At 42.1% G+C, this 10,510-nt stretch overlaps 1 protein-coding gene across 10 annotated transcripts in view; it reads right to left on the minus strand.

Annotated features, from left to right (window-relative positions):
- Positions 1–10,510, minus strand: part of YPEL5 (yippee-like 5 (Drosophila)) — a 15,102-nt gene that overhangs the window by 3,381 nt on the left and 1,211 nt on the right. Inside the window, exons 1-4 of one of the 10 annotated variants that reach the window (XM_011960578.1) lie at positions 9,959–10,134; positions 9,509–9,805; positions 1,857–1,917; positions 997–1,161 (exon numbers count right to left, since the gene is read on the minus strand). In XM_011960578.1, coding sequence (XP_011815968.1) covers positions 997–1,137 — 141 coding nt within the window. In that variant the 5' untranslated portion in view covers positions 1,138–1,161; positions 1,857–1,917; positions 9,509–9,805; positions 9,959–10,134. Of the gene's footprint in view, positions 1–996; positions 1,162–1,856; positions 1,918–9,508; positions 9,806–9,958 lie in introns of all 10 variants that reach the window. The other 9 variants (XM_011960573.1, XM_011960580.1, XM_011960575.1 and 6 more) reach the window with 9 other exon arrangements.

Raw genomic sequence — 10,510 nt, forward strand, 5'->3', positions numbered from 1 at the left:
AGCCAGGATGGTCTCGATCTCCTGACCTTGTGATCCACCCGTCTCGGCCTCCCAAAGTGCTGGGATTACAGGCTTGAGCCACCGCACCCGGCCAACTTTCCTATTATACACTAGATTCCAGGAGGCAGAATCACAGCATCCAACTTGAATGCAAGCCAGAAATTAGAGAGACAGGCAGACTGGGCACATACTTGCAGATCAGAAACACTCTTCCTGTCAGCAAATCCATGTAATAAACCCAATAGAATTGGAAGGATGATTGGTGAGCATGAATTAGAGCATGAAAAGTTGGTTAAATGATCCTTATTTGCTGTCAAGTTATAATAGTTTAATGCCACTATCTCCCTATATGGATAAACCAGTGACATGTGGAGAAAGGGAGGTGGGTGTCTTGACCCATTCCTTTCACAGTCTGCACTGAAGTCGTTACCAAATTCTTACACTGAACATTTCCTGAGGCAACAGGAAAAGTATATGCTTCTTTATACTTTTTTTTTTTTTTTTGAGACTGAGTCTCATTCTGTTGCCTAGGCTGGAGTGCAGTAGAGCTATCTCGGCTCACCACAACCTCTGCCTCCCAGGTTCACGCGATTCTCCTGCCTCAGCCTCCCAAGTAGCTGGGACTACAGGCGCCCGCCACCTCGCCGGGCTAGCTCTTTGTATTTTTTAGTAGAGACGGGGTTTCACCGTGTTAGCCAGGATGGTCTCGATCTCCTGACCTCGTGATCCGCCCGTCTCGGCCTCCCACAGTGCTGGGATTACAGGTATGAGCCACTGTGCCCGGCCTACTTCTTCAAACTTCCAAGGTTAAAATCACATCCTAGTAACACCTTCCTAAGGTCCCATCAAAGACGAGCTAGTGGGCAATCATTGCTGCAGATTTCAAGCTCTCATTCTGCTTCTTCCTGGTATCTCTAAGCTCTGAGGGGGTATTCTGGTGTTGCTGTCAAATACAGCCAATGAGCCCACTTAGGATTCAAACTTTTTCTCACTAACCTTGTTAAAAAGAAACGCTCTGCCAGTGGCACCTGTGAAACGAGTGGAGATGAGTTCTGAGCGGTTGGTCAGGATCGTATCACAGTTTGCACAAGAAAACAGACGGGTACCACCGATATGATCAAGGAAAATTCTGCCCATTTTTATGGCTGAAGTTCTAAAAACCTAGGAGCAAATAGAAAAGGATAAATGCATTATAATAATCATGATATCACCTACTTGGGGGGTGTCATAGAGAACCATTTATACACATATTTGTAGTACTTGATATGTGAAATAGCTGATCCTGAACAAAAAGATCCAAAGTTCACACACTGAACAAATAAACAGACATGCCTAAGGTAAGATTTTAAAGCAGTGAGCCAAGGAAGTAAACCTATTAGCCAAGGCTAAAGAATGGTGTCACTTCTCTTATGGTTGGTGTGGAAAGAGAAAATGGAAAGTGGAATTTCAGAAAATGAGTGATGTAAAGCACTGGCAAAGAGGTGAGAAAAAGGGTTTAGCATAAATGTTAAGTATACGTTCTGAGCATGTATAATTTCAGAAAAGAATTGTGAGGTTCCAGTGGGATACGAGCAGAAAAAGGGGCAATAAGAAAACAAGAAGAGTAGTCTGGTTTGAGAACATGGGGTGAGTAGGTCTGTGATCACCAGGTGCACTCACAACTGTATAGAGCTGATGACTAACTTTAAGCCAATGTCTAGGGAGCACTGCTACTAGGTACTTACTTCAAAATTGTCACAACTCTGTGAGGTTGTTACCACCACTTCATAGATCACCGAAGTCAAGTCTAAAAAGGTTATTAACCTGTCAAAGCCTACAAAACTGTTAACTACAGAAAAGTAGAGAATGCAATTCACCTAATCCAAAGTTCTTCCATGATCCTACACTGCCTCCAAAATGGTCCAGGCTGGCATAAGGCTAAAGCAATGAGAACAGAATAAGGGAAAGATAAGCTTTCCCATACATAATTTGATTATCTTTAAGAAATCTTAGTGATCCAATAAATCACAGAAGGGCTGAAACACTGAAAAGATGTAGTTTGAAACACATGTCTGAAACTAGGCTAACACTTTAACATTCAAAAGTTAGGGAAGTTACTATATGCAACTTCTTAAATTCATTACAACTAATTCTCGTAAACAGTATTCTTAAAGATCTAGATCTAGTCAAGAATATACCACAGTTTTAATTTAAAACATAATTTATTCTTGGGTATAGTTATCAGCTCCTGTGTTTTAAATATTTATTATACATCTTTCCAAAGGCAATGCAGAGCTAATAAAACTGCCACCGTGGAAAAAAAACACCAAAAAACTCCAGAATGCATGTTTGTAATGAGAATCTACTGTTGTCTTAAGATTGGGGGAATTCCACTACAAATTTAAAAAGAAATTCCATTCCTTCTAGTCTATGAACTTCCCCAGCCATTAGGCGGTCCTAATGTCACTAGAAATGCCATCACAAAAATCATTATGACACCCCTTAAACATCATGAAAGTTTAATAGGGAATAAAAAACAAATGGTGAATATAATGACAATGTGCAGCTAGTAAAAGGAAAACCAGCATATTAACAAGAGTCACAATGAACCTTGAACTAAAACAGACTTAAGCTATAATATTTAACTTTCTAATTACATTTCTATAAAATGACAGCAAAAGGAAACACTTATTGCCTTATTTCAGCCTTTAAGATTACCACATTATTTTTTTCCAGATGATTAAGAATACAACACTTGGCCAGGTGAGGTGGCTCACGCCTGTAATCCCAGCACTTTGGGAGACTGAGGTGGGCGGATCACCTGGGGTCAGGAGTTCAAGACCAGCCTGGTTAACATAGTGAAACCCTGTCTCTATTAAAAATATGAAAATTAGTCAGATGTGGTGGTGCACGCCTGTGGTCCCAGCTACTCGGGAGGGTGAGGCAGGAGGATGGCTTGAACCCAGGAGGCACAGGTTGCAGTGAGCCAAGATAGTGCCACTGCACTACAGCCTGGGCGACAGAGCGAGACTCCCTCTCAAAACAGAAAAAAGGATACATTTATTATTTATTTACATTTAAGTCAGAAGTTGCAAATTTGAGGCCTACAGGCTGAATTCATTTGGTAGCTTAGGAATACAGCAGTGAACAGATACAAAAACCCTTCCCTGAAAAACATATGTGGACATGTGTGTTTTATTTGGGTCAGTTTTTAATCTTCATTTTAAAAAGTTGAGGTGACATTTAAAATTTGAAAGATCTCATTAAAGAGCCTGCAGTTTGGATTTATTTTTAACAACGGGGAGGGCACATATTCTCCTATGGCAACAACTGACTACAACTGAGCTGCAGCCCCTAACCCTCACCAGGCCATTTTATTTGCTTGGTCTCCACTTTGCTTCACACAATTACTTCACCTGTTTGGTCCTTGTACCAATATTTGAATTTATGACTCCTGATATAAATAAAACATTCAACAAGCCTGTGAGCAGTTAAGTTTGGTCATGTTTCTGAATCTTGATCATTAACAGAAGGGAGTCAACGGCAAGGTTTTAGAGTCTCAGCCATTGAGGTATAGGCCTCAGATTCTATGTCTTTGAAGACTAGTATTTGTGCAGTCATTTGTAACCTCCAGCTAAGGCTTCTGGGACTCATTATTTTCAAGCCAATTTCCCTTAAGACTTTTAAATACAATATTCATGTTGTAATTTATTTCAACCATAATGGAGAGTAACTAGCTGTTTCTACATTGATCACTGTGACACCATGCTGTTGTGGTAAATATGCTGGACTTCAAAGTGAACTTCCCTTATACCTTCTGCCTACATCATTTTATCCTTGGCTAAAAGCTACTGTGATCATTTCCTACTGAGAGGGTAAATAGACTTAACATGACTTTTTTCCCTGATTTCAATTCCATCTATTTTTTCTCTTTACCCAAGTATTTTTACTGGATTCAATTATATGATTCATTACCAAGACCAAAAATATCTGAGCAAAACCTTATGTTACACTATTCCTAGTTGTGGTTGCCATTTATAGAGAATATATATATATAGAACTGTAGAATGTGGTTTTTGTTTGCTAAGAAAGATAAGAGAATGCCACAGGATCTAGCAGAAGCAAGCAAAACATCACTTGCTGTCAAAGGTCTTTAGGAAGTAGAAAAACCTCTGTAGGGTCCTTAGGATCCAAGGGGTAGCCCTGGCCTTTGCAGGGTTAGAAACTCAACCTAACACTGACACTACTCAAACTCTCAAGAGGCTGACACCCATTAAAATGCCACTGTTATGGTCTCAATGCTTGTGTACCCCACCCCCCTAATCATATGTGGCATTAGCAGGTGATTAGGTCACGAGCACAGAGTCCTCAAAAATGGAATTACTGTCCTTATAAAAGTGTCCCAGAGAGCTGCCTTGCTCCTTTCCATCATGTGAGGACAAAGCTAAAAGGTACCAGCAACAGACAGTGAATCTTATCTTGGACTTCCTGGCCTCCAGAACTGGGAGAAATACATTTGTTGTTTATAAGCCATCCAGTCTACAGTATCCTGTTAGAGCAGCCAGAATGAACTAAGACAGCCACTTTATTATTTGAGGACAGTCATTAAAAAGCTAAGATATAACACTTGAATCAGGCTTCTCTGGACCTGAACAACATATCGAACTCTGTCTTAGACCTAATAATTACTTAGCATCTACACTGTATGGGACACTGTACTTGGTACTTACATACCACATTTAATTTTGACAATTTTTAAAGCAGGTATTTATCACCTCACTTTTATAGACGAATTAAAGAGACTGTGACTTTCCAGAAGTGGCCAAGCCACTGCACTCTATTCTCTCCCTAGTGATTACAGAGGGCTGTCAGATTTACTCTCTCCCTCAGGGTGTACCATCAGCCCCTCCTGCTTCCATGCTGTTCCCCCATATTCCCTATCTTGGTTGGTGTCAACTGCAATCACAAACTCTCCTGAACTAGAAACACTAGTAAGTCATTTAAAAAACTGCAAAATTAACAAGACTTCCTAAATCACTTTTGGAAGTTTTCCTCCCTCCCCTTCATCACTGTATTAGATTCAAACTCTCCTCACATCTGGATAAAACTTTTAGGGTCAGGGAGTGGGAACTGTTAAACCCAACATACATTCATACATACCACTTCATTTCTGCTACACACAGCTACAAAAATACGGTCGATGGCATGTGCCGCCCCTTTCTAAAAGCTCATAGAGGCTGCTCCCTTACAAACTTTGAAACTTTTCTGACAGAATAGAAAATTGCTGTTTTTTTTAAAAAGAAAAAAAAAGTTTTATTAATGAATACTCTAAATGACAAAGTTTACTCACTATAAGTGTACAATTCAATGACTTCTAGTCAATTTATAAAATTGTGTCACTATCACCACCAACTGGCGTTAGAATGCTTCCATCAGCCCCTCAAAAATTCCCACACCAGCCTGCAGCCAATACCTTCTCCAACTCTCGGCCACTGGCAACCACTGATCTGCTTCCTGTCTGATTGCTTTTACATTCAAAATATTCCCCAAGTATGCTAATCACCCTGGTTGGACTTAGAGTAATCCCAGATCTCTTCAGCCATGTATTGCTAAAACATCTTAAGAGTGAGCTGCTTTCACAGACAGCTAATGTTTGGTGTTGATTCTGGGGGCAGCTTACTGTGTCCTTTAGTAGCAACACGCCGACTTTGGTATATGTCAGTGCTGAAGTTCAAGTTTATAGCTGAAATGAGAGCTAAACTCATCATAAAGCTTAAGTTTTATTTAAGATGTTCCCTACCTTATTAATGTTATACATAAGGCCTCTTTGGTACTACCTTCTTGTAGGTCCAGGTTATAAATATCCTAAAAAGGTTGAATAAGAAAAGCACCAAGCTTGACTGTTTAACTGGAAGCCTATTCTTAGTTTACTTGAAATTACCTGAAATAGTGAGGGGCTGGGATGAAAATATAAGTGAAATTTATAGATAATTTCATAGATCGTATTTTAGTATTATTTTCAATTTCCTCCCTCTCCCACCAATAGCATATTTAGCTATCTAGAACTTCCAATTTCTCTTTTATCAGAAGACTCTGGTGAAATATCAAAAACATTTTCAGATCTCTGCCTTGTTACAGAAATTTTTTTTAACTACAGAATCTGTTAAGAGGGAAAATAAGGTGATTCTCTTCAGAAATCTGCCAAAGAGTCTCCAGGAATGTATTATTTTAAAATGTATGATGGATATGATGGACTATATAATTTCCTAGTTGCTTCCACATCAATAAAACAATTTTCTAAAAAGACTATTGGTTTATCTTACACATACACTATCAAACGAAATACGGTATCTTGTTCACTTGTCTGGCTCATTGCTGTTTTCCTTAAAAGCAGGGAAGGCTGTGGTCAATTCAGCTCACCACCTGTTTCTGTACTGCCCACAAGCTGAGAATGAATTTTATACTTTTAAATGGTTGGGGGGAGGGGAGAATATTTTCTGACACATGATTATATGACATTCACACTTCAGTGTCAAAGTTTTCAGGAACACAGCCACGCCCATTTGTTTACACTTAACTCCTTCCACTTTACAATGGAGAGGTATGAGGAGCTGCTACAGAAACCTTCTGGCTTGAAAAGTTTAAAATATTTTTTACCTGGCCTTTTACCAAAAAAAAATTTTCCCTGCTTAAAAACACATTCTGATAGTGAAAGAGCTTTGCATTTAGAAAGCAGTCTTTCCCAGAAAAAATGGAAACTTGGTTGGTATTTGGGATTAAGGCTAGACAGGAGTATTTGAAAAGATCAGTTTAATCCCATTCCCCTTTTCTTTACTGATTTTCTAGCTAAAATCCTAAACTTTCTGTAACCAGTTTAGCATGCTGAAGATCAACTCTAATAAAGATTATAAAAATAGAAAATATCTACCAGCTGCTGTCTCTCTCTCCACCCCCAGGTCTTAAACTGTAGAGCTGAGACACTGGAACTCTGGAGATTCCTAGGTTCAAATCTCAGCTCTTCCCCTTAATAGCTTTGGAAACACTGTGTGAGTTCTCCTCTCCTGTTTCATCTGTAAAATGGCGCGAGTAGCAGCCATCTCTGAGTTATGAGAAATTAAAAGGAGATACTCTATTCTGAGAACGGTGCCTAGCACACAGTGAATGCTCAATAAAGGTCAGTAAAACTAGATTATCTTCAACATTCCCCATCCTGCGGTGGCTCAAGCCTGTAATCCCAGCACTTTGGGAGGCCGAGACGGGCGTATCACGAGGTCAGGAGATCGAGACCATCCTGGCTAACATGGTGAAACCCTGTCTCTACTAAAAACTACAAAAAAAAACTAGCCGGGCGAGGTGGCGGCACCTGTAGTCCCAGCTACCGGGGAGGCTGAGGCAGGAGAATGGCGTGAACCCGGGAGGCGGAGCTTGCAGTGAGCTGAGATCCGGCCACAGCACGCACTCCAGCCTGGGTGACAGAGCGAGACTCCGTCTCAAAAAAAAAAAAACATTCCCCATCCCAACTTGCCCTATGACAGATGAGAAAAGCATGGCCCAGAAAGGATATGAAACAGTAACAATTAACTGGCTTCACTTCCTGTTAATTATGCTAAAGCTAAGCGACCAGGTGATAGAAATTAGAAGCTGGAGGAAAGTTAGAAACCTTCTGAAGCATGTCACAGTTCTAGGTCTTAAAATAGGTACTTGTTGTCTCTATAATTAATAGTCCAGTTTGGTTTCAACCCTGGCAAGTGGAATTAGTCAAGGGAGACACCACTTCCCAGCCCTAAAAATACCAGGGAGGGTAGGTATTGCATCTCATAGGACCTTCTGATGGATGGAAAAACACCCAGTTTACAGATAAAACATTTCCTTACTAAATGAAACCATCGCCTCAGGGCATTTCCATAGAATACACACTCCACCAGATCCAGACCACAGTGGGTTTTCCATTGCACCAGAAGATGGGACAAAGGCAAGGTACAAAGACTCTGCTGCAGGGAACTGAGTATGTAGCCATCTAGCGCAGAAAGGGTTAAAGGAACCTGCCCTTTGCAGCGGTGGTTTTGTTTTGCAATGATTCTGCTAAAATGGAATCCGGTGGAAGCCAGCTTTTGTATCTCGTTTTTAATCTCTTCCCTCCCTCGCCAAAACAAAGGATAAAAACCCAAAAAACTTTTAAGAGTGCTGGGTTGATTACTGTAATAATTAGCACTTATGGCTATTGTAACTTCATCAACTTTTTATACTGAGTTGTGACTAAACGCTATTAAAAAATCTACATGGGAAAACAGTTTGATCCATACAACCAACTTTCCAGCTTTTGTGCAAAATATGTAACAATGTAAGTTTTCAGTGACACAAGCAAGCTCTGCTATCCTCTTGCAGTACGCGACCAGTTTACTTTGCCGTGTCAAATGATGTCCTGGTTGTGGAATCAGGTCTTCATTTGCAGTAAGTTTTAAGGATATATTTTTGTTCTCCCCCCTCAATAATGCCTTATTTTTTCCTGTTAGATGATTTTCAAGTTCACTATATTTCAATAACACGTATATTTGTTTAAATATCAGAAAATCAGACTAGTCATTTAACTCAGGAAGCCGTGTGTGTTAGTGCACAATCTGAGTTGGTCATACCCCCCACACCCTAGTAAGACAATTTCATGATCTCGTTTCTTGTGATGCATTACCAAAAGCCTCTAACTAGGTGGACTGACGTGTAATCTGTCTGGTTTCCCGTCCCAAGTGTCAAGCAGCAAGTTCAGGTATAGCTAAGGTTCAGTTCCTGCATTACACTGCCATTACTACACCAGGATTACCTTAAAACTGACACTGATCTCTATAGGCATTCACCATTAAATCTAAAATGATATTTTGGGCACAAGTATACCTAGGACTACCTTCACGTCTCATGGACTGTTTTTCGGAGGGTAGTAGCTGCTTTAATTTCTTCTTTTCATAATGTTTGACCTTATTTCCTTTCGCTTTTATTTTTTCTAAACCTTTTATTTTTCTCATTACTTAAATAGAGAAAAGGGAAACTAGAGAAAAGTTCGCCATGATGCAACCAAGTAACCTTTTCCAAGTCACATATATTTTACTAACGTCTCATAACTTACTATTTAACTTCATATTATTGCTCGATTGCATTTGTCTATGACTTCTGATTAAGTTATAAGCTTCTAGAGAAACTATTCTAAATTCTTTGAACTTTACTTCTTTTTTTTTTTTTTTTGAGACGGAGTCTTGCTCTGTCGCCCAGGCTGGAGTGCAGTGGCTGGATCTCGGCTCACTGCAAGCTCCGCCTCCCGGGTTTATGCCATTCTCCTGCCTCAGCCTCCCGAGTAGCTGGGACTACAGGCGCCCGCCACCTCGCCCGGCTAGTTTTTTGTATTTTTATTACAGACAGGGTTTCACTGTGTTAGCCAGGATGGTCTCGATCTCCTGACCTCGTGATCCGCCCGTCTAGGCCTCCCAAAGTGCTGGGATTACAGGCTTGAGCCACCGCGCCCGGCCTGTACTTTACTTCTTACCTAACCCAGTATAAGTATGTGCTAAACGTTCAGGAAACGAATCCACCAAGGCACTTCACTTCTGGGATGAACATGTACCCTGGGAACACCATATGCCTTTTGGGTCCTCTATGGCGGAATGCAGCTGCAACGCTGTATATGTGGCTATGCAAAGTTAGCTAATATCCTATTCCTCCCAGTTTCTTCACCACCAAGTGTACTAATTTTCCAAAAATACAAGGTTAGCCCGAGGTTACTTCAGGTTTTCCATCTGTCAAGACGACGTGGAATAAAAATCCTCAGATTACCAACAGATCTCTGTAAACAGAAAAAGTTTAAAAATAAATGAGCTGAACAGCTTCCCAGACTCTCCCTTGAAATGGAGATTAGTTGGCGTCAGGATTAAACAGATCTTTGTAGTATTTCAATTTCCCACTCCCGCTGATCCGGACACTCGTTTGTCCCATCTACCTGCAGAGGAGGATACAGGAAAGGGGTTGCAAAGGCACGCCCAGTCTCCCAACAGCAAGCCGAGAGCAAGCGGAGGCCCAAAGCTGGCAGACGACCCGGGCTACCCCCTGGTGGGCTCGGCCGGCAGCCGCAGTGGGACCCGCGAGCGCCCCCGCTGGCCCAGCTGACGGCGGCCACGTGACGCCCGCCGGCCAATTGGGAGGGCCCGGGGCGGCGGAGCGCGGCGCCAGCGGCGGGGCCTCCCCCGGCACAACAAACATGGGCAGGAAACAGCTGAGCGGGTGGCCGGAGGGCTCTCTGGGTCCCGACACCCGGCGGGCTGCACAAGCGTCACCCCGCGCTGTCAGCCCCGGGTCCTCTGGGCAGAGGGGCGGGGGAGGTGGACGTTCAATAGGGGGTACAAAGGGAGACACCGCCCCCGCCAGGGGGCTGGGCCGCTTGGGCCGGGCGTGGGCCCTGCTCAGGACGGTTCACTCCGTGCGGTCATCGCGGCCCAAACAACTCGGCCAAGTTCCGACTTGGCTTCGAGGCGGAGACCGGGCGCGCCCCCGA

The sequence above is a fragment of the Colobus angolensis genome, unplaced genomic scaffold (genome assembly GCF_000951035.1).
Source record: "Colobus angolensis palliatus isolate OR3802 unplaced genomic scaffold, Cang.pa_1.0 Scaffold515, whole genome shotgun sequence".
In the NCBI taxonomy this organism is placed as follows: Eukaryota; Metazoa; Chordata; class Mammalia; order Primates; family Cercopithecidae; genus Colobus; species Colobus angolensis.